The 25,238-nt window shown below is 39.2% G+C and overlaps 1 protein-coding gene across 2 annotated transcripts in view; it reads right to left on the bottom strand.

Moving 5' to 3' along the window:
* The window catches only part of GUCY1A2 (guanylate cyclase 1 soluble subunit alpha 2), a 255,314-nt gene extending 252,287 nt beyond the window's left edge, over window positions 1–3,027 (bottom strand). For both annotated transcript variants that reach the window (XM_032472717.1, XM_032472718.1), the window contains exon 1: window positions 2,605–3,027. In XM_032472717.1, coding sequence (XP_032328608.1) covers window positions 2,605–2,895 — 291 coding nt within the window. In that variant the 5' untranslated portion in view covers window positions 2,896–3,027. The remainder of the gene's footprint in view (window positions 1–2,604) is intronic.
* Between the last annotated feature and the right edge of the window lie 22,211 nt (window positions 3,028–25,238).

Below are 25,238 nucleotides of genomic sequence, written 5' to 3'. Positions count from 1 at the left end.
TTCCATTTTCCTACGTGCAGATTATTCTGAATAAAGAACAAATAAATCTCCAGGGATTGAGACAACATTCCACAATGAGATCACTAAGAAGAAAGGATCTTCCTAGCAAGCAGTTTCTCCTGGAGTGTACTGTGGCGGTCTACGAGAAGGTCTGCAACACTCAGGACAACTAGAAATTCCCATCTAAGAATACTCTGGTAATGGCTGTTTCCAGAGGCTTTTTTTAGGTCGGTTAGCTCTAAGGAAAGGATATTAGACAGGACCTAAGTGTTTTCAGAGAAGTTTAGAATGCTGACAATGTAGAAGAACGAATCTACTGGAATTTTGAAACAGCATTCTAGTTTGCCAAACAAAAGAAAACAGGGGGTTGGGAACACAGAAATATGTCACTGCTTTGAAGTATACTATTTTCTTTGAATTGACAAGCCTGTTGGTGATATGGTCAACCAATGAGAATTTGCTTTATACATGCCTTATGCATTCACCTGTATGTTCTCAGCATTCCAGCTGTAGCTGTAAGAGCCCTTTTTTCACAATAGAAAAGAATTACAGCATAGAATGTGCATATAGCTGTTGCGTGTTTTTGATCATCACAATTATTTTCAAATTTCTTATCCTAACCACCATTATCTGGTTATATGCTTTTTATCCAGCAAAGAGCCAGTTATTCAACTTTCACCTTTATGAAAGGTAAAAATCAGACTGTTTCCTTCCTCTTATTTTGACAGTAAATACTGGAGTTCAGTTTATTTTATCTACTTCTCACATAAGTTACTGAGAAAAGTCTTATGCCAAACTGGCATTAGAGGCACTGCCATGACTTTTTATAAATTTGTGAATCTTGATTTTCAGGCAAAAAAGGATTATAAAAACAATTCCTAAAAAAAACTAATTATCTTCAGTAAAATCATCATATCAGATATGAATCTGTTACACTGAAGAACTGGTATCTTGCACAAATGTTGTTTTAGGTACTGACACAAAACTACAGACGCACAGGATTAGTGGGCTCCTTTTTAAAGGCTTATGTTCAACAGTTTGCAACATCAAATAGTTCCTAAGATTATGCTTCCTGGGAGATATCTGTATTAAGAATAGCAATCAGTAGCCAACCCATTCTGAGTTTTGCTTCCTAGGTTATCAATGGAAGAAGTGGCAAAAGGTAAACTGAATGCACAAAAAAAGGAAGATGAACAAAGAGTAATTTCATCGCTAAAAGCAAAGATCATACTCCATTAATGCAACGGCCATAGGGGTATTTGTAGGACTGCTCGGTACTAGTGTCCAGTCCCTCAGGATCCCATTCTTTCTCAGGTCACTCCTACCATCAATTGCAAGAGTTCTTTCAAAACAGAGACTCAAGAGGAGTCATACAAGATCAATATTCATGTTCATTTGGGGAACTTTAAAGAAGCAAGTCTCAGAGATGGGTAGGGAAAAGTGCTACCAGGAGTTGAAGTCCTTGAAACCAATCAAGGTGAGAATAAAAGGTGGATGGTGGCTTAACACTGAATGTCTTTAGGATTCTTTCTGCAATGGAGTGGATTCCTTCCAAAGAGAGCTCATTCAGTCAGAGAAAGACTGAAACAGAGGTCTCACATTCCTGCAAAGAGTGAAAGTCAAGGGTGGCTGAAATGGCTGAGCAGGAATGAGGCCAAAGCGCTCTGGACAGATGCCTAGAACCAGGAGAGTCTGGGGTACACCTGGAGCTGCTGATATAGACACCCCTAAATGAGCACAAGTTTAGAGAGGGCCAGGAAGGCATTTATTCACTCAACAGATATTTATGAAAAGCCTACTATAAGGAAGCCATAAAAAAATGAGGGAGAAAGCAGTAAGGAATCCAGGGTAAAGAGAATGGGGGGGGGGTGTGCAAGAAATACTGGAGAGATTTAGAAAACCAGACAGCAGATTTGCCCAAAGAAGATTGAGCCAATAAATGCCCAGTGACTAAGAAAAAAAGGATATGGGGGTGGTGAGAAAACAATAGATTAGAGGTTTCTTCCTCAGAAGGCAACTCAAAAAAGTATCTGACCATCAGTTCCTTAAGATTTGAGAAAAGGAATGCCACACAGAATGCAGTTGGCCTGAGGAATTCAAAGATGTCAGAGAAGGTCACGCTAAGACCAAGAAAGTGTGGGGGGAAAAAAAGACAGGAAAAGTTTCCTCTTAAGAGGGAAGAGTTCCTTTGGGATAGCGGAGAACAGAGATGGAAAGACATGGAAATGGGAACTGCAGAACACAGTGCCTGGGAAAGTTTGGGATGAAGAGAACAGGTGGGTGTGAAGGAGCCCTGGGGCCGTCAAGGTGACCGCGACCAAGGAGGGCGCAAGGCTGGAGGCGGGCGCATAGACCCCCTGATGAGGAGACCCCGGAAGAGGGAAGGCGTCCCGCTCTCCCGGGCTCCAGGGCCCCCGTCCACCCGCGCCCGAGGCCCGGGGTCCGGCCCCGGGGCCGTTGGGAGCCCCAGGCCGGGCGACGCGAGGCCGGGCCGCCCCCCAGCGGTCGGGCTCCGCGCACACGCCCGGGCTTGCCTGGCGCCAACTTTCCCGACCTGCGTCCTCCATCCCCCGGAGCGCGGCCCTCCCTGCGCTGCCCGCTTACCGAGGGCGCCGTCAGCCGGCTGATACTCTCGCCCAGCGAGTCCAGGTTGACCCGCCTCCGGCGCTGCGCCCTCCTGGCTCCCGCCGTGGCGGCGGCGGCGGCGGCGGCGGCGGCAGAGGCGGCGGGGGCGGCGGGGGCCGCCGCGCTGGGCAGAGGATGCCCGGTCGGGCTCCGGCTGCCGTTCCAGCAGAGCCTGGACAAGGGGCACTCCGCCTCCTCCTCCGGGCTGGTCTCCAGGTAGTCGGAGCCCAGGGAGCTGAAGGACTCGGACGAAATCTTCCTTCGAGACATGCTGCTGGTGGCGCTGCGGCGGCCGAGGCGGCGGCTGCCGGGACGCGAGCGGGCGGGCGGCGGCGGCCGCCGGGCCGGCGAGCGGCGGCGTTAGAAGCGTCGGGGCCGCTGGGCGCCGCGGTCCTGCTCGGCCGGGAGGGCGTCCCCGGAGCCGCCGAGCCTCCGGAGCCGCCTGTTCATGGCGGGAACTTGGGGCGCCGCGGCACCTTGGGGCCCGGATTCGGCGGCGGCGGCCGCCTCTGCCGCTGCTGGCGCGACGCCGCCTAGGAGCACCGCCTCGGAGCGGCGGCCGCTCTCCCGGTGGCGGGGAGGCTGCGAGTGTGCGACCGCGGGCGGCGGGGCGGGGAGGCTGCGGCCCGCGCGCTCGGGGAAGCAGAGGCTTCTGCTGCCTGCGCGCCTGTCTCGCCCCCTTCTCTTCGCTGCTCCCGCCCTTCTCCTCCCGCCTCTCTCCCCGTGCTGCCCGCCTCCTTCCTTCTCCCTTTAACCGCCCCCCCACCCCCACCCAGCTTTCCCTCCGCCGGCATCACGTGTCGCCATCATACTCATTGGGAGTCTCTGCCTCGCCTGTCGCCACGTTTCAGGAGCAACAAGGACACTTCGCCGTCGTCCTCTGAGCGCCATCCCGCCTCCCACTGTCCCTCCCTCCGAGGAGGAGCGCACGGTGGCTTAGATCAGACCAAAGGGCCCCGGCCCCAAACGCCCTACCCCTGGTCCGCGGGAGAGGCAGCTGGGAAGCAGACGGGCCCCGGTGGGAACTGGAAGGAGAGGGGCGTGGGGCCAGGGACGGGAGACCTCCCTCTGAAGCCACCTGGGTTAGTGGGAGTTTAGGGTCCATAATTGACCTTTCCCTCCGAGTTGATTTAGGATGCTCTGAGGCGAAGGGGAAAGGCCAAGCGGTCGAGCCCGCCCATTCTAGAGGAGACGCTTACGAGGGAAGGGAAGGGGCAACATGTTGGCACCCATCATGCTGGAGCAGCTCGTGAGGACGAGTGTTCCCGCCGAGGCCGAGGCTGCGTGGGCGCGCGGCGAGCCCAGAGCCGGGAGGCAGGGAGTGAGGACGGCGTGTGCTCAGGCGAGCGCCCTGTTGCTGAGCATCAGCCGGGCTGGGCGCGCGGGGCTCCTGGCTCCCGCGGGCTCTGCACGGATGCTGGACAGCTCCGCTTGACACCTGCAGCGGCGTTTGCAGGCGTTGCAGACCCAGGGACAGCTCCTCTGCAGACTCCACTACCTGTGAATGAAGGCCCAGGGAAGACCGGGGAGTGATCCCCTGTCCTTCATTCTCCCGGCTCTTTGCGCCAAATATTCGATCTGTTTGCACTTGGCTACAAATGCTGCTCGGAAAGCTAAGGGGAGTGGGAGAAAGGCTTTTCAAAGCCCAAGAACAGCCGTGCAAATTTGTGGTGGAGCTGCTTCATTCAAAGCTTGCCTCTTGGCAGACCAACAGCCGCTCTCAGTGCCCGTCCCCACAGCGCTTGCTTTAGCTCCATGAAAGCCTCGGACTTGCGCTGACATTGAGAAGGGGCAAAAAAGAGGGGTCCCTGGCTGTGACGCCCCCTGCAGCAAAACAGATGAGCACACTCCCCGCCTTTCCCCTCCCCCAGAAAGAAAAGTTCAGGGGCTCTGGCCTTAGCTCCTCATAAATACAGAAGCAAAAGCAGTTTTCCTTTCAAAGGTCCTTCCAAGGTAAAGACAAATATGTTTCTGGATTGTGTTTATTTTAAAACATACAAACAAAATGAAATGAAAAAACCTTTACTGTACCACAACCCCAGCTTGCTTTTAACTCTATCTTCCCAATTTCCGTTTGAGGATTCCATTTACATTTTGGGGAAAATCCACTCAAATTGATTCAGCGATAAATATGCTTTAATCTCAAGATTTTAAATAGGTGTTAAAGATATGAAAAGTGTATACCATCACACACTCCCCTTCAAATACACATATGTATTCTTTCTTGGCCTGCTGAGTAAATTGCTAACTGCACAGTTTCTCCTCTTAGCAGAGGAAATTCAGACCACTTTTTAAAAATAACACTAATACTTATTATTTGTTATTATTATTATTTTAATTGTGTAGTTTATCTATTGTTGATTTCCTCGTTAGTTCATTTAATTCTATATGCATTTGTTTCCACTAGAAATTAGCCACAAATTATATTTTTTTATCAAAAAGGATAGTCATCAAATCTGCTAAAAAGTTTCACCGGCCTTTTTTTTTTTTTCCTGAAATACAATGGATTTTTTTTTTTTTTTTTTGGAAATTACATTATTCCAACACTGGGGAAACTGTTTAATATCCTTGTTGTGCAGTATCAATCACAGCATAGTAAGCTGGCGTTCTTGCTTCTCTTCTTTAGTAATAATGAGGTAATTGTCAATTTGTCATACAATTTTAGAGCTTCTATTAAGGATACTAAATAGCATATGCCCTTAACATTATTTTAATAACTACTGCTGCGCGCACACACACATGCACGAATGTTCTTTTGCGGAAAGGCAAATAATTTTTGCATTGAGCTTATTAAAAACTTTTGCTAGTCATTCCAACTCTTATCTCAAAGTCAAAATGACTGAGTGCAAAGTATGAGTATCATTTGTCTATAAAATTTACGAGAGGCCCGAGAGCCTTCCTGTTTATACTGGAAGTTTATTGCCAGAAAGAACTTTGAACCTATGGGACATTTTTGCTTTGTGTGAACTGCTTGAATGAGACTCTTTTATAGGATCAGACAGATGACGTGGTCTTACAATTTTTTTTTGTATGACTCGATCATGATTTTCCCACTGATTTTTAAACTATAGACAAATGGAGGCTTAGATGTATATAGTAATATAGACAGCATATCATCTGTATTACTTTCAAGGGTTTCCTTTGTCTTCTGTTCAGGAGCAGATTTCAAAAGTTCTCAGTATGAAGAGTGATGTGTTCTGTACTTGAATTAACATCTTTAAAAGAGAGAATAACCTATTCTTCACTTAAAAAAAAACGATTTAAAGTCTTGGACCTAGTAAAAGGAATTCAAACACTTTAGGAATGAATTGTCCACTGGAAATAAAAAACTTGTGCTCTGGTTTTAGGAAAAGAACCTTGTACAGACTAGTGCCCACAAATCCAGTCCTGCTGGATACATTGTGTTTCAATAAATTCCCCAAAGTGCAGTCTCCTATTGGAAAAGGAAAGTGTAAGAATGTACTTGGCTTGTTTGTGAAGTCAGAGAGGACACCTTAGGACTCACTTCAGATTGATCAAGCACTGAGAAGGACTCCTTAAGAAAGCAGATTCCTCACCTTCTTGAGATAGTTACCATTCCCCCTTTAAACATAAAAAACAGTTCTGCATATTACCTTAATATGCAGCATTGCTATTTATAAACCCCTTTTACTTGCATCACCTCATTTAATGTGATGTTCATTCTTTCCAGAGAAGTAAAGAAAAATCACCTCCATCAAGCTCTAAAAAGGCGCTGTCAAGTCCTTACTCCCCAAATTCTTCAGAACTTCAAACTCTTTCCTAATTTCTTTTCATCCAAGTCTTCAGCAAGAAAATCAGCCAACATCTGCATAAGTATTCCATGGAGAAGAGCTCCTGCTTGGTATCAGAAGACTGAGAAATCTCTCCCTGTAGTCCTCCTTTACATCAATCTGGCAGCTCACAGGAACTGTACGTATAATATTAAAGCAAGTTCTTCAAAGACTATAGTAGCTGGTGAATTCTTAACTAGGGTAAGATTTTCTGTATCCCTAACTTAGAAAATTACACACGCACACACACCTCACCTGCAGTTTAACCCTGTGTACGTGTTCCCCAAATGAGATGTCTACCCCTCGCACCTTCTCATACTCTTTTTTTTTAACAGAGGGCAACAATGCTTTCTCGATGAACGATTGTGCACAAAGAGCAGAGATAACATGCTTTATACTCTTGCATAATTTTGTAAGTAAAACTATTAAGGAAAATATCACAATGAGAAGAGCCATCTGCTGTATTCACATAGAAGGGGATGCACGGCAGACAGCGCAACCCGTCGTGCTGTGGTGACATTTCATCACAACACCAACAGAAAGGGAGAGGGCACTTGCTGCTCAAAACAGGAAGGAGGGCGGAGGGGAGGAAGTAAAGTCAAAGCAACACTTAGTAGACTTGGACCAAAAGGGACGGCTGCCTTGTTTTGATGCCACCACATCCAAGAAAGCAAGGAAGAGGGAAAGGGATCATTGTCCTTCGGTGCCTCAGGCAGACAACACTCTCTTCCCCAAGTGGCTTTAAAAGGCTTTGCAATCTCAGTCATGCAATGCAGAAATCTGTCCTCCTCTGAGGAGGGACTCTGTAAGCCAATGTCTTCTACAATTCCAAGGCTTTCTATCTTTAGGGTTATTAACTCTCCACACACGTTGAGCTGGGGTTCTTTTTCAAGTACTAAGTGCAGACTGTATTGGAAGATCATCGTGCCTTTCTCTACGTAATTTATAGATCACTGTATTGTCATTATATATCTAATAAGAGCAATATTTTCTGCTAAGTGATTTAGCTGTAGCCTTTAATCATTTTCCTAAATACTTCTTTCTACCTTGTACCCAACACTTTTGCCTTCCAAATTATTTCCAATCCCTTGCCTTCCAAATCTGAGTAAAGATGAGTTAACATTTGTTGAGAACCTACTATGCACCAGGGTCTGTTAACTTGTTGCTTCATTTAATCTTTACAATGCCACAATAGGATGTGTTTTTCCAATTTTACAAATATGAAAGTTTTGTGCAGAGATTTTAAGTATTTTCCCCAAGGTCATGGAGCTGATAAATATTAGTTAGAATTCTAGTCCTGGCTTCTAACCCCATGTATTTCCATTGAAACATGTTTCTTGCCTTCCTCTTGTAATTGTCCTCAAATGTCCTAAAATCACAGAGAAAAACAAATCTGATGAATTAAAATCATAATGTGAGTAGTTGATTGTATTACATGTAAATATTACACATTGGAATTATTTCCTGGAACACAACGTCATGGAAAAGCATTGCTCTGTGCAGAAGCTCTACTTTCTAGCAGCTGCTTGGCTAGTAACTAGCCATATGACCAAAAGCAAGTTACTTAACCTCCCTGAGTCTCAGACCCCCTCACTTCTAAAAGGGCTGGGTAAAATCTCCATTTTATCGTTTTTCTGTTTGTGGAGTCATTTTCTTTCCAGACGTGTCTTTTGTCTAGAAAAATTTCCCCTCACACATTATTAAGGTCAGTTCCTCTTTCCTTTTCCTATCACATAATCTTTCTGAGAATGCAATTCCTCTGCAAATCCTTTCTTTAACTGCCTACAATCTTCTCCTTATATGAAGCTGCCATGAATATGGTCCACAGAATTAAATGAATAAAAAAGAAAAATTTCAACTCAATTTGGTTAGATGTTCACCATCTCTCTGTCTGTTCATAACCTAATTCTTTCGTCTGCTTTATTATATTATAGAAAGGAATTGTATCTTCCTGTCTGCAACTTATTAAGCTTGACAGCTAACAATAAGTATGAATTATTACTGACTATCTTTGTATAACCTTGTTAATGTTAATAGACTTTTACTTAAATATGTCCAATTTGTCATGGGTATGCAATCTGTTATGTAATCATTATTTAAAATTAATGAATATATTTTTAAATCCAATTTTAATATAAATACTAGAATTCTTAAAAATATTAGCATTAAGACTGAAATGTTATGCCCATGTCACTTGGTATAAAATAAACACTAGTGAAATGCTACTAATAATGATTAAATGACAATGTACTAGATCCCTTAGAGTAATTAACGGGAAAATTGTTCTGCTTAAGGAATAAATCACAATTTATACTCATTTTTGTGATAATAATTTCTGGAACACGTTTCAGAGTGGATATTAAAATGATCAACTTCAGCAATAAATAGATTAGTCCAACCCTAAAAACACAAGTTAGTGTTAAAATAATTCTAAAACATTTTTCCACCAAAAGATAATGAAACTTTAAAAATAAAACACGTTTACTCCGTTTCTGACAGTTCTCCTTTCAATGAGCAATATGAGCATTAATTCCTCTTTCCGTGTACAAAAATGGACAGGCATATCTGTACCACCACAGTGAATTAAAGTAAAAATATTCCATGTCTCTAATTCACATGGGGTCTAATGATGGTCATGGAAGCAGAGGAACCCTTGTTTCTACATAAGCAGTGTGTAACTGTGTAGACATACTGCACCAAGACACCACCAGTGACTCTGCATTTCCCTCTAGGTTGTGTAGACATAAGCTGAACCTATCTTTGCTCAAACCAATAAGGATTTTGCACTTTTATCTCAGAGAAGACTGAAAGTTTCTTGGTTTTCAGCTTTTCTAAGTAATTTTTAACAGCAACCTAAATGAAAAGGAATGCTTAACAATTCAGTTTTTAAGGTAGTTGTAAATCATTTAATTAGGATTTATGTCTTAACAAGTTGGTAGCATTTAAATGTATAATATATATAAAGTAAACAATTTTTAAATTTCATTCTTAAATAATTGTAATTATTTACTTAATTATTTTAACTAAGTAATTAATGAAGTTGCGCAGCTTCTTAGACCTTGAGACGAGATTGAACGTTGCCACTTCGTTTCTGTTCCCCATGGATTTTCCTGTGGTAGGAACTTCAAAAAAACCTCGCTTTGCAAAATGTATGAATTGGCTGAAATAATGTAGCACAATCCACTGTTAAAACTCTAAACTACCTCAAGCTAATAGTTTTCTCAGTTTTCAACATGTTAAATATTGCTGTGTTTCCCTCAAAATGTTAACATATCCCCCTGCACTCCTGTGCATTCACTGTATTGCCCCAGGCCTTGCTGGTACACAGTTTGGGAACTACAACTCCCATCATTCTGTCCTTCCAAAGTTCTCAAGTCTTTTATCTTGACCACAGACTCTAACTGAGTAAACAGGCAATAAGAGCTTACAAATGTAAAATGAAAATTATGCATTTTAATGTCATTTTCTATTATAATAAATCTGTGTACAGAATACTACCTGAAGTATGATTTATGTTTAGCGCTTTATTCTATAATTTAAACTGTGTAATGTTTTAAATCATTAATCACCAACTAAGCCTTGAATACATAATAAGAAACAAGATGATTTGAAAAGACACATACAGTATTTGCTTTTGATATTTCTCACACATATACTCTTTTTACCAAGGGCTGTATATGCTGAGAGTTTAGCAAAACAATATTATCTCATGCAAAAATTTTTTAAGATTTTAAAATATTTCCTTCTTTTAAAAACTGACCCTGAAATCTATAGCTATTCTTTGTTTGAAAAGGACAGGAAAGGCATGGGTAAGGCTCATTGTTCCCTATAACTTCCATTGTCAAACAAAGGAAAGAAGGCACTTTATTGCATTTTGTTGATGGAGAAACAAAGGCTTCCAAAGATTGAAGGACCTGTCCATGGTCCAATGGCACATAGCTAACAGGTAGAGCTCTTAGCATGGCAAAAATCTGATTCCATATATATATAAATAGATTTAAAAAAAAAAACAAGTTTCTTCTGTATAGCACAAGGAACCATATTCAGTATCTTGTAATAACCTTTAGAGAAAAAGAATATGAAAATGAATATGCATATGGACATGCATGACTGGGACACTGAGGGTTACAGCAGAAACTGACACACTGTAACTGACTGCACTTCAATTTAAAAAACAGACGTTTTCCAACAGCACAGGGACAAAAATAAAAACAAACTCATTCCATAGTTCTGTTATAGAAGACTAAGAAAGACTAACCCTTGGGAGGGAAAAAAAATTCTAGCTCATTATTTGTAAAGAATATCATTTGAGTTGTTTTCTCAGGTAGTAAGAATACATTTTTGTTAATCCAATTACACATGCCCATCATGTCTAAGTTAATTCACCCATATTAATTTATCTCAACGCATATTTAAGTAACTAAAAGTTTAGCTTGTATTAAACCATGCACAGTGGATATTACAAAGATATGATCCCTACTTTTGGAATATTTACACTCTAATAGGCCTAAGGAAAAGTTAAATAACACCAAAAATTAAATGGCTATATAAAATAGAACCAGACTAACTGTTATATGGAAGATAAGTTATAATATTTTAAAAGAAAAAGAAAAGTGAACTCCATTTTCTTATGAGTGGAATGGACTTGAATTGGCCTTTGAAGAATGGGTAAAATTTGAACAGATGGAAACGAATCAATTGGACATGGAGAAGAGAGAGAGTATGTTGTGTTTGGAAGTACTGTCCATGGCATGCAAACTGGATCAGAGAACAAATACCGAGGGACCGTGAGAAATAGAGTAAGAAACCAAAGACCAGACTGGGGAAGGCCTTACTGTGGACTTTCTCTGGCAGGCATTGAAAAAAATCATTTTAACTTTTTGACCTGGCAAGTGACATGAAGAAAGTGTTAAGCAGGTCAAGAAAATCGACCCATTCATCTATACAGTCCACTATTCCCAAGAACATAAACCAACAGGGTGGATGCCTCAGTTTTCCAGGAAATCTGTTGCATACCATTCAAATTAAGGCACATGGCCCCTTTATGATCTCCTCTTCTCCACATACACGCACACACGTAACCATTTTCTGTATCATTCAATGTGGGGCACACTCGCTACATATTATATGCCAGTGATGTCCAAGAACATAATCCAAGTCAGTAAAATATATCATCTCCTTATTTCAGCTTCTTATTGTCTAAAGGGGCCAATTTTCAAAGCATATCAGTCATTAAACCGGCAGGAGTAAAGGTATCTTTTACAGAAACTTTTTAAAATTGAACCCCCAAAAGATCCAATAAAGTACCACTTCTGTGTCTGGGTCAGTGGTGTGTCTTGTACTTAACAAACAGACCAAAACATCTTTCACTGGATGTCCTTAATCACTTGGTTGACTCAGTGAAGAAGATTCTAAACTAAACTGGTTGAGAAAAATCATCCCACCTTGACTCATACCAAATATATTCTGCTCTTAAATTCAATCAAAACATTTCCCTTTTCTATCAGAGAAAGATTTTAAGTTTGGTACCATTGGTCCCAACAACTGAAAGAGAATGTCATCCTCACAAACTGAAAAGACGGGTTTTCAGGAATTTCTTGTCAGTTAGTGGGTTAGAGCTAATATATACACTGAAAGCATTGTCAGCCAGGTCCAGGAGGTTAGAACCAGGGAGAACAGAGAAAGAGAGAGAGATGGCTGTAGGATATCCAGGGGGAGTGTCACGTGATCAGCAGTAAATACAACACTAGAACAAAGATGGATCAGCAGGAATGAGGAAATGAATAGGCTGGACAGACACTGAAGTACACTAGACACGTTTGCCAACTGCACCCAGCATGAAGAACGAAAATGTTAACTCATGGGGTCTTTGCTTAGAGACAGCACAACGGAAAATGCTCACTACTCGTGTATGAGAAAACAGGTGAAAAAATGGTTTTGAAGTTGAATCATCTCCAAAACTTCCCATACACACTATCCCTTTTTATAAGGCAGTAGCCATCATTTTCAACCCCAAAAAGCACTTCAAATAATTTGATGGGAGTGTAAATACAAATGCCACATTTAAATCTCACAATTAGTTCCAATATTTTTTTAGAAAGACAAAGTAATTTTGAAACCAAGGTAGCATTAAAGTCACCAACGGAAAATGTTCTCTATCCATAGGTCTTCCCAGTCCTCCTTCATCACTCTTAGTTTGCATGGTGCTGTGTTTGCAGGAGGTTATGTAATGAACCACAATAAAATTAATTGTCTCCAGGCTGATGAGGTCATAGATCCTCAGTGCCCTTGATTTCCAATTATTTTAGCAGAATTTCTTCCTCAGTTTTTCCCTGCTCTATTTGGTGTCCTATTTCAAAAATGAACACCTTTGCTTTTTTTGCTGTTTGCTTTTTGTTGGTAGTTTTCCATTAGCAAAAAACAATACCTTATCTTTATTATACAAATGACATAATAAAATTTCTGGGCAATCTGGCCAGACTTTTTTTTAAAGATCAACATTAATCACTAAAAAATAGTCTAAATGTATAAAATAGATTATAATATTGTTTATATGCTTTGGAATTAAGTAAACATGAGCATTGCCAGAGCTAGACTGTTATTCAAATTCATTGGGAAACAATTAATAACAAACTGATATTTTATCAACCTGTCACAAATTTCAATGTTCTAAAACAAAGCTATACATTCTCTTCACACACACACACACACACACACACACACACACACACACACACACACACACACAACAATGTTTTCATAAGTTATTGGTACCTGGTTCCTAAGATACAAAACAGACATATTTCTATTGAGTGAGTTGACAATTTGGAACAAGTTATTGGTACTTTCATACTTGAATGGACACTTACATAAGCAGGGAAAGATTTTACATCTATCATTAGCTATGAGGAATTTAAATTGTAAGGATGAAAGTTCTGTACATTTTCTCTTTATTATCCCTACATTTATTTATGTGGAGCAGGCAAAAATAGAAAATGCAGAAAATGCTTCCTTAAGGGTAATGAAAACATTCTTTCTATTAAACATTATTTCATAATTTATTTTCCTTCTGTAATTCTGTGTAAAGCAATTTCTTATCAAAACAAGAATCCATATCAAGGGTGGAATTGGTTTTCTTTTATTTAACCTCTACTATAATTATTATCTGAAGACTTAAAAATAATGGCTTCTTACTGAAAACACACAAAAAAATGTTTCTGGTTTTATTGAGAAAATAATAAAACCAGCATATATACATTAATTCATTCCTTCAACCAACAAGCATTTATTGAGTAATATTTTGGGTCAGGCATTGTACCAGGTTTTGTGAAGAGAAAGGAGCATAAAACATAATCTTTTTCTTCCAGGACCCAGCAACAGTTTTTTTTAAAGCAACTTGGGAGAAACAAACACACAAACTAATACAGACTTTTAAATGGCTGGTTCAATAATGGAGATACACTCAGGGTAGAGAGAGGCACTGAACACAAACTTAGGGAAAAGGAAGTTTTAAATGTCTTCTTGGAGGTAAAGATACCTAACTTGAGATTTTTTTAAATTGAAGTATAATTTTAAAGAATAAAAGGAACTTCGAAGACAAGGGAGTTAATGACAGGGTGTTCTAGGCAGTGGATTAGCCAGAGTAAACCGAAAATTGAGAAACAGATGCGAACCAGGAAACACAAGGAGTTCAGAATTTTGAGTGTGGACTTAAAGCAAGGCTCAGCAGGCAGACAGGTCCCAGATCACAGAGCCATATCACTTAGGGGTCACGTTTGCATATTAGAAAGATCATGTGACTATGTGACGAACAAACTTGGAGAGTCAAAACTGTTAAAAGAGGAAAACTGTTAGGAAGCTGTTTGAGCGACACATAAAGGATATGAAGAATTTAACTAGATCTGCAAAAGAAGCCAGACCCTGTGCTTAAACCCCAACCTTCTTCTATGTATTCTTGCACAAGGCCCTGATTTCCCTATGCCTCAACTTCTTTATCTGTAAAGTTGATATAATAATGCTTATGAGAATTATACACTGTCATCTCTTTTGTAAATGAGGAAACTGATAATTGATATAAGGATGAATTCAAGGGGTCAGTTTAAACAAATATATAGAAGGTAAGTTAGCAGGACATGGTGACTGATTTAATATGGGAACTAAGAGGGGAGTAAAATTTAAGAATGGCCCTATGTTTCCATTTTGGAGACTATCAACTGATACAGAGAACATAGGAAGAGGACGTGGACTGGTGAAGATGATAAGGTCTACTTCTTATAATTAAAGTTGAAATAGATCCAGATGAAAATATCCAGCAAGCAGTTACTGGAGAGAAAGCTAGGTAGGAGATACAGATGAGGACATAATTAGCATTTAGGTTTTAATTAAAACCATAAGAGGGGAGTGGCAAGATGGCAGAGTAGAAGGACCCTTGGAGCCCACCCTCTCCCACAAATACACCAAGAGATACATCCACAGACCCACCCATTCACTCAGAACACCTGCTGAGCGTTGGCAGAACATCACTTACTTCAAAAGGCAAGAAGCTTCCTCACACAATCTTGCAGGAGAAAATAAAAAAAGAAGAAAAAGGAAATTAGTGTGGGACTTGTCCCACAGGGAGGGAGTGGCAAAGGAGGAATAGCACTTTTATCTGGGATGCCCCCTCTCCGAGGCTCAGAGGAGTGCCGAGCAGCTTCCTGGCCAACAGAACAGAGAGAAAGTGGCAGAATGGGTCCCTGAGATCCCCAGCCCTAGACCCAAGTGGCGAGCATGGGCTGGAACTGGCTGCCTGAGCCCAGGCAGAGGGCTGGGGCTGACTGCACGAAGGCAGCCTCAGGGGGCTGGAGTGTGTACAGAGCAGAACACCTGGGGCCCCCATAAGAAAAGCAGCACTGTTGGTGCACATTGTGGGCAGGGATGCAATGCAGCTGGGCCATAGCCACCGTCACCACAGGCCCACAGCACCATTGCTGGTGAACTCTTGCAAGAAGAGACACGAGGCTCAGCCATAACCACCATATTTGCTGGTGCGCAGCTCCCAGGTGGAGATAGAGTTGAAACCTAAATCCGTACCCAGGGGCTTCACAACTCATAGTTGGGACTAAGATTTGTTTACAGCCCAAGTAGAGGGGACAGATTTGCTCCTCGGATGCCTTTATGGACCTGCACATCTGAGACAAATGAGCAAGGAGCAGAGTTCTGGCACACAGCGAGGATGAGTGCTGGTGCAGAGTTTTCAGTGGATCTGTGTACTGTATACAAACACAGTGTTAGGGACAGTGCTAACACGGGAGCGCACCGTGATCCAGGTGTGTGACTGCAGGGTCACTACAGCGGATCCTAGTGGCTGACATTGGCAGATCTGCACTGGTACCTCTGAGGGAACAGAACCTGGGGGACACAAGAGCAAAGTACTGACATTCCCATGGCTAAAGCAGGGATGAAGGCAGAGTCCAAAGACTTCATGAAGCACCCCAACCCCACCTATCACCCTGCAGCTCAGAAACAGGTCTGGAAGCCTCCATTCCAACAAAAGGGGAGCAGACCTGGCCTCTGTCAGGGCTGTGACAGCCACAGAACAAAAAAGGGGCCCCACTCAACAACCAGGGCGGGCTCTGATCGCAACACCAGCCACACCCCCAATCAAAGGGATAACAGGCAACACACAGAGAAGAGAGATGTGGCAACCTTCCATACTAAAATAGACCTTGCAACAAAATTATTAGTCATGCATAGTCTACACAGGAATGCTGCCTCTTGATTAAAAAAGCAGCCCTTCAAGACCATAGTAGCTAACTGATGCTCCTTAATCCATAGAGCCAAAGAGATAGAGCTAAAATGAGGAAACAGAGGAACCACTCCCAATTAAAACAATAAGAGAAGCAAGACAAAGAAATAGAAGGGATCCAAATTGGAAGAGAAGAGGTACAATTGTCACTATATGCAGATGACATGATACTATATATAGAAAACCTTAAAAGCGCCACACAAAGACTACTAGAGCTGATAAAAGAATTCAGCAAGGGAGCACAATACAAGATTAACATTCAGAAATCAGTTGCATTTCTTTACACTAACAATGAAATATCAGAAAAAGAAAGTAAAGAAATAATCCCTTTTAAAATCACATCCAAAACAATAAAATATTTAGGAATAAATATGACCAAGGAGGTGAAAGATTTATACATGGAGAACTACAAAACACTGATTAAGGAAATTAAAGATGACTTAAAGGGATAGAAAGATATCCCATGCTCTTGGATTGGAAGAATCAATATTGTTAAAATGGCAATACTGCCCAAGGCGATCTACAGATTTAATGTGATCCCTATCAAATTACCCAGGACATATTTCACAGAACTAGAACAGATGATCTTAAAATTTATATGGAATCACAAAAGACCCAGAATTTCCAAAGAAATACTGAAGAAAAAGAACAAAGCTGGAGGAATAACCCTCCCAGACTTCAGACAATACTACAAAGCTATAGTAATCAAAACAGCATGGCACTGGCACAAAAACAGACACATAGATCAATGGAACAGAACAGAGAGCCCAGAAATAAACCCACAGACCTACAGTCAATTAATCTTTGACAAATGAGGCAAGAATATACAATGGAGAAAATACAGTCTCTTCAGTAAATGGTGTTGGGAAAACTGGACAGCCACATGTAAATCAATGAAGTTAGAACACTCCCTCCCACCAAACACAAAAATAAACTCAAAGTGGCTTAAAGACTTAAATATTAGACACAACACTATAAACCTCCCAGAAGAAAACATAGGCAAAACATTCTCCAGCATAAATCTTATTAATGTTCTCCTAGGGCAGTCTACCCAGGCAATAGAAATAAAAGCAAAAATAAACAAATGGGACCTAATTAAACTGATAAACTTTTGCACAGCAAAGGAAACCATAAGAAAAAAAAAAGACAATCTATGGAATAGGAGAAAATATTTGCAAATGATGCAACTGACAAAGGCTTAATTTCTAAGATATATAAATAGCTCACAGAAGTTAATAACAGACAACCCAATCCAAAAATTCAGAAGACCTAAACAAGAAATTCCCTAGTGAATACATATAAAAGGACAATAGGCACATGAATAAACATTCAATATCGCTAGTTACCAGAGAAACACAAATCAAAGCTACAATGAGGTATCACCTCACACCAGTCAGAATGGCCATCATTCAAAAGTCCACAAATGACAAATGCTGGAGAGGCTGTGGAGAAAAAGGGACCCTCCTACACTGCTGGTGGGAATGTAAATTGGTGCAGCCTTTATGGAAAACAGTATGAAGGGTCCTCAAAACACTAAAAATAGACTTACTGTATGATCCAGCAATCCCACTTCCGGGTATATATCTGGAGAGAACTCTAATGTGAAAAGATACCTGCACCCCAATGTTCATAGCAGCACCATCTACAACAGCCAAGACATGGAAATAGCCTAAATGTCCATCAACAGATGACTGGATAAAGAAGATGTGGTATATTTATACCATGGACTACTACTCAGCCATAAAAAATAATAAAATAATGCCATTTGCAGCAACATGGATGGACCTAGAGATTGTCATTCTAAGTGAAGTAAGCCAGAAAGAGAAAGAAAAATACCATATAAGATCGCTCATATGTAGAATCTAAAAAAAAGAAAAAAGAAAAAGGGGGACATTAATGAACTCACCCACAAAATAGAACAGACTCACAGACACAGTAAACAATCTTATGGTTATGGGGGGAAAGGGGATGGGAAAGGATAAATCTGGAAGTTTAAGATTTGCAAATGTTAACAGATATATATAAAAATAGATTAAAAACAAAAACAAAGCAAAAAAAAAAACCATAAGAATGAAGATGAACAAGAGTATAATGAGCTGAGCAATGACCTCCCCCCCACATCAAAAAGATCTTCACATTTTAATTCTTGAAATTTGTGAATGTGTTATCATATATGACAAAATGGAATCTGTAGACGTGATTAAGATAAGGAATTTGAGATGGAGAGATTATTCTGGATTATCTGGGTAGACCCAATGTAATCACAGGGTCCTTAAAAGAAGAATGCAGGTGGAATCAGAAAGAAGAGATACAGTGATGACAGAATCTGAGATCTGAGTCATATACTTTGAAGTTGGATAAAGAGGCCACAAGCCAAAGAATGCAGGTAGCCACTAGAAGCTGGAAAGACAAGAAATGTTATTCTCCCCTCAGAGTCTCCAGAAGGAAGCAGTCCCTGTGGCACCTTGACTTTAGCCCAGTGAAACTGATTTTGCTCTTCTGACCTCCAAAACTGGAAGAGAATAAATTTGTGTTGTTTTAAGCCACTAAGTTTGTGGTAATTTGTTACATCAGCAACAGGATACTGATGCACAGAGAAACTATAGTGCAAATAAAAACAAACAAAAATACTTGAGCAGCACCAAATTCTAAGGACAGCTCTCAGAGGAGAAAGAGAAGAAGCAGACAAGGACTAGGAAGAAACAGGAGGGTGTCATGTCCAAGAATTTTAAGAATGGAGGACTAAATAGTTAAACATGGTGGAGAAGTCTACTAATAACTTTTTTAAATGGACAATATTCACTGGATTAAGCAATAAGAAGTCTTTGGAAAACTTACAGAGAGCAATTTCAGCAAAAACTTAGATGCCACTTTGCAGTAAGTTGAGCAGAATGAAAGGGAGGAAATGAAGATTCAAGTACTGACTATGTTTTACCTCTATTTTTATATGGAGATAATATAAATATAAAAAATAAGTATATATTGTGATAATCAACAAATAAAGGCCCAGTCAAATACTATAGAATAGCAGAGAAATTTGAGTATGTGCAGAATAATTATCTGTAGAAGAGAAAAAAAAAGAAAAGAAAGAACAAGGCCTTACAGTGTAGAGAGATGCATAGAAAAAGACATCAAGACAGCTTTAACAACAGCAAAACATAACTGGTAGTGAGTAAGACCCGCGGATACCCAAAATTAACCATGAAAGGAGTTGAAGAAAGAGATAAATGTCTTGGAAATTTTAATACTAGTAAACATCACTGCAGTAAAGCACAAAGTACTGTAGAAAGATCAAAGGATTATAATCTGGTTTAACCCACAAGAGTTATAGCTGAAGGAAAGTGGAAAGTAGCTTTGGATATATAAGTAAGGTTTTGTTTATGGCTTTACTCTATGGGTTTTCTTAAGTGGTGAAAATATCAGGGCTTATTAGGTAAAGAAAAAAATTGTCAAATATAGAAGCTTAAAAAAGCTAAGAGAGGGCAAATAATCATAGGAATAGCCTGAAGAATTAGTGGGAAAATTACCAATAGTATAACTGACAGAGACAGTTTTCAGATTAAAATCTGAGAGGAGAAGTTAAAAGTAACAAAAGCTGTCTTGAAAAATAAACATCAAAATATAATTCAGCCATTTGCAAAAATTAGTCCAATGATCTATCAATGATTTGTCAAGCCCCTAGCACCCGTGTCTACTTTAAGAAGGAGAAATATGTACCTCCTTCCTCCATGCCTCCTCCTCCTACAACAAAAAGAGGAGGATCTGGCACAGGCTGTATATTTCCATCACATTTTTTTGACTTCCATACTATTGGTATTTCTTTCTGTATTTCATGCCATGGTATTTCCCGAGCCATTGTGAAACATTCTACTCTGTGAAAAAAAACCTCCATCATATAACTTAGATTTGATAGAGAATTTTAAATATATGAGTCAGCCGTCAAATTCACACCCCACTTCTCTATCCATGAAAACTGTATTTTGCCTACTAAAATCTCTATATACCATTACAACTTACCACACTAATCAAAACCATAGTAACAGAGAGAATAACAAGCATTCTTATACAAAAAGGGACTGGCATAATAAATTTATATGCAATGTAAATGTACGGCATAACCTCACTGAATGTGGTAGGGGAACAAAGGAGTTTCCTAAGTAACTTAAGAAAATGGTGTTTTGAATGAATCCAGACTAAAGACAAAAATAAAAGCTGTATGTAAACACGGTATGCTAGTTAGTAAATTTCTCATAGAAGTACCAGTTGACAATTCTGAAACTACTTTATATGTTTACTAGGATTGAAAACTAAGAGACTATATGCTAAGTAAGTGAGATCTAGGTTTCGTACTATCAGAGAAATTAGTTACAAATAAGCAAGGGGAAAGTCTAGGATAAACCATGCGGTACTTGTGTAGAGGCATTAGTATGAACTCATGTTTTCTATAGATAGATTAACAGATGGATGGATAGATGGATGGATGGATGGGTAGATAGATAAATAGATAGGTGTTTATACATTTTTATGACACATCCACATATATCCTGGCTCTGTCCTCAGAGAAAGCCTAGGGGCAATGACATTCCAGTAGCAACAAGCAAACCTAGCACTCAGATCTTGATATTCCAAATATAATCTTCCAATAAAGGAACTAATGATCCTTAGAGAAATGTCTGATTCTAGGGCTAGTTCAGGGAAAACACAAGGTGAGTTTAGAGCATCTTCCAGTGCCAGAAAGTAAAACAAGCACTAAAATAAAAATAAATAAACAAATAGGAGGGATGCATCTCAAAAGAACACCAGAGTCAACCTAAAAGAGCTCTCAACGGTCAAAGTCGGAAGAATTTGAAGAATGAATAATGTATTATTAGACTATGACTCAGAGTATAAAATAAATAACCAAAATTCCATGCTGATGTAAATAAATTATCGAATAAAGAAGTAAATGAAGATATGTCTTCCTTACAAAAAAAAAAAATTCCAAATAATATATGTAGATACTCCCCTCCCAGAGATGGAGCTTAACCTCCATCCTTTCCCCACTCCCTCCACAGGCACACATGTGTTGAGTATGAACTGAACTTAATGACCAACTTCCAAAGAATAGAGTATGAAAAGGAAAAATAGTCACCTCAAAATGTAGAAACCTGACAGATAAAATATCATCAGTGACAGGTCATGTTGGTATCATGTATCTCTGACTTGATGTGATGAGAAGGGCACATATTTGTGTCCTATGTGGTGTTTATCCCCCAAAACCACAACCCTAGTCTAATTATGTGAAAAGCATCAGACAACCCAGACTGAGGGATGTTCTACAAAATACTTGACCAAGAATCTTCAAAACTATCAACATCATGAAAAACAGGAAAAGACTAAGAAATTGTCACAGATCTGGGGCAACTAAGGATACATGACAACTAAATGCAATGTGATATCCTGAATTGGACCCTGAAACAGACAAAGCACATTAGTGGAAAAACTGGTGGAATCTAAATAAAAGCTGAAGTTCAATTAGTCATAATGTACCAGTGTTAATTTGTTACACCTGGTTATTAATTCATTAACATTGAGAGAATCTGGGTGAAGAGTATGTGGGATCTTTGTATTATCTTCATAATTTTTCTATAAATATAAAATTTTTCCAAAATAAAATGTTCATTTTTTATAAAGTTGGTTGGCAAGTTTAAAATGCAGAATTTAACATTTGAGATCATGAAATGTAACCACAGTAATAAGTGATTTTTTTAAATGCCAAGATCTAAATATCCATCATATCTATGACCAATAAAAGTTCACTAAAAATGTTTTGATGACCTATGGTAGTAATAAAAATCTATATTCTCTTTTTAGTAGGAATTTTATTCATCATACTATGAGAGGATCTAAAGAAAGCCTCCTTTTCCAGCTATAATTAAAAAGAGGCTTCAAAACAGAATATCTTATCAATAAGTGATTCTGGGTAAAGGACAAAGTATGAAGGGTATTTTTAATATTAGGGTACCCTTTAGGATGAAATGTCTTCTATAGATAGGTTTAAATACTCTAACAGAGTATGACCATCATTTTAAGATACCATAAAAATGAGACATAGAAGAGGTTCTGGGCTATGATAGTTCTAACATTCTACTCTTATGTAGACAATTTTTAAAGTTTAAGCTGACTGTTAACTGGACTACACAAAGGTAAATGCATCACATGCCAGAGGTCTCTCCTTGCTCCTACCTGCACTTTCAATAACTCTGATCTCTCTTTCTTAGCTGCTTAGAATGAAAGGCTCTAATCGCCCTCACTCTCACCACATAGTCTCATCCATATGCTACTTTGTTTTTCCTCTCCAAGATTTCTCTTCTCATCCTTGACCTCCCAAAATGTCCCATCATGTGCTCCAGGGTTTTGATAGTATTAATAATTGAGTTAGGTGCACATCTTCACCATGAAATATTACTTTATATCCACCAGCATGGCTAAAATTAAGACTGGTTATACCAAATGTCCAGTATGTGAAGCAACTGGAAATTTCTCATATTACTGTTGGTAGTATAAAATGGTATAACGGCCTTGGAAAACAATTTAGCAATAAAAATACACCTACACTAGAACCCAGCAGTTCCATTTTTAGGTATATATCCGAAAGAAATGAAGGCATATGTATGCAAAAAGATGTATACAAGAATGTTCAATAAAAATGTTTAAAAAAAAAGAGAATGTTCATAGCATCTTTATTAGTGTGATCAAATATTGTAGGTAACTGAAGTGACCATCGATCGTAGAATGGAAAAGCAATTTGCGGCACATTTATATACTAGAATATTACTCACAAGAAAAAGAGTCTCAGTATTGATACACCCAACAACATGGATAAACTTCAAAAATGTTACACTGAGTGAAACAAGACATACATAAAAGTACATTCCATTTATATGAAGTTCAAGAAAAGGCCAAAATAATCTACATAGATAGAAATCAGAATGGTCATTGGGGATGGGAGGGGCTCAGGGAGATTGACTTGGACTGACAGGGCCTGAGGGGACTTTCTAGGGTGATTGAAATGTCTTATATCTTGACATGGACATTGGGGACACAGTTAAATATATTTGTCAGAACTCATCAAACTGAGAATTTATCTGTGCATTTACAAAAACTTGATTAGAAAAGAACTCATGTCTGACTTATCAACTTAGTATATGCTTAATACTTAGAATTAAGTACTATATACTTAATAAGTAATATATTTAATAAATAGTATAATATCTAGCCTAGAGTCAGTGGTCAGCAAATAGATTAATGAATCACCAGTATAATTTGAGTTTTCATTGATATTTGGCACATAAGATCAGATCCCAAATCCTTTGGATACACACTCTTTTCAACCCAGCAGATTCCTTCAGTTCTGTCTCAGTTCTGTCTCAACCTTACATTCACAGTGCTGGGAGGAGGTAGAGGAAATGCAAAAACAAACTTAGCATATTAGCCATCTGGTAAAAATGGGAGACAGATGGAAAAAGAGACAGAAAAAGAAGGAGAAGGAGGGGGAAGAAAGAGGAGAAGGAAGAGAAGAAGGGATGGGGAAAGAAACAAAGGCTAGAGAGAGGTATTTTATCCAAAGGACTGCTGTATAATTTTTAAGTGCCATTTTATGTTGTATATCCAGATCCATAATCAACCAGTACAATAATTCAGCATACCTATACAGTAAATGCAAAACTTCAGACTCATTTGCAAGAAAAATTTATATACATTCACTAAAATTAAGATTACTTGGGGGTATAAATACTTCTTCCAGAGATGTCTTAAAACTGTTTCTATTACTATTTAAAGTTTGTAAGTTTTACATTCTTACAAACGCATTTCCCTTCAAACAATAGCAAAAATAAAATTAGGTAATTATTCTGATAGACTGCAAAATTAGCTGTCTACTATAATTTAGCCCCATCTGGTGGTAGTCTAGGAAACTGTGAGTAAAGCCTCTCACTGTCCTATTGTGTTTTTGAAACTATAGGCACAAATGATACTATTCCTAGCTACATTAAGGCCAAAGGCAACTGGGCTAAAGGAAGGACATGGCCATTGAGTTTTCTGCTCCTTACCTATACCAATAAAGATACTCAAAGGTGTTTGTGAACCATTTTGGATTCCTTATGTAAAAAAAATTTCTTCTCAGTATAATTGTTTTCATAGAAGACCAGTGCTAAATAAAGCAAACCTTCATATAACTTCTGGGTCAGAAAACCAAAAGCAAGAAAGCTCAAAAGACATCTTTGGGAACTAGATAGGGAAGGTTAAGCCATTCAAAAAGGACAGATGGATGTTGCTCTGCCATCTCTACAACCATCATAATTTTGGAGCAAATGATAACTTACAGAGCTATTAAGGAAGACATTTTTTGCAAAGATTCATGCTGATCAGTGACATTCAGCTAAAAGATGAAATTGGAATTCATTTCTTTGATTTCCATTTTTTTTACTTTCAAAAGTATGTGGGAAAATGCATTTTTTTCTGTCATTTGGCAATAAAAGCACTGTAGTTTTTGAAAGCATCATTTAGAAATGTCTTTAGCCTGACCTTTCAATGCTAAATGAAATTTGTTCTATGAAATCCAAAATAGAATTTCTCTCTAATTTACATAGTTAACCATAGTATAAGTCTGAATACCATGATTACTCATATATAATTATCAAAATGAAAATTACTTACACATAGAACTGAATTTGACTGAATTATATACTTCAGTAATTTACAGAAATACTTACGTTTGGATCTGTGTCAAGGTGGCCTGCAAATTTAATCATGACGATAAATGTGAATTATGAACATACTTCAAGTAATATTGCCCAGTATTTGATTTACTGCATTGTTGATACAATACCGCAGAGTCCAAGAATTCCTTTTACATGCTACCATTTAACTTTAAAAGGAAGAATACGTAACTATTGTAAATGACAAAATGGGGGAGAAGCAGAGATTCTCTCCCTTGATGTAATCAGTTCTTAAAATATCGCAAACAATTCCTTTGTAGGTTAGATAATATTTTC

Source organism: Camelus ferus, chromosome 33 (assembly GCF_009834535.1).
Source record: "Camelus ferus isolate YT-003-E chromosome 33, BCGSAC_Cfer_1.0, whole genome shotgun sequence".
Taxonomy (NCBI): Eukaryota; Metazoa; Chordata; class Mammalia; order Artiodactyla; family Camelidae; genus Camelus; species Camelus ferus.
Note: the sequence above shows the minus strand (reverse complement) of the source record. Positions and strands in the feature narration are given on the sequence as shown.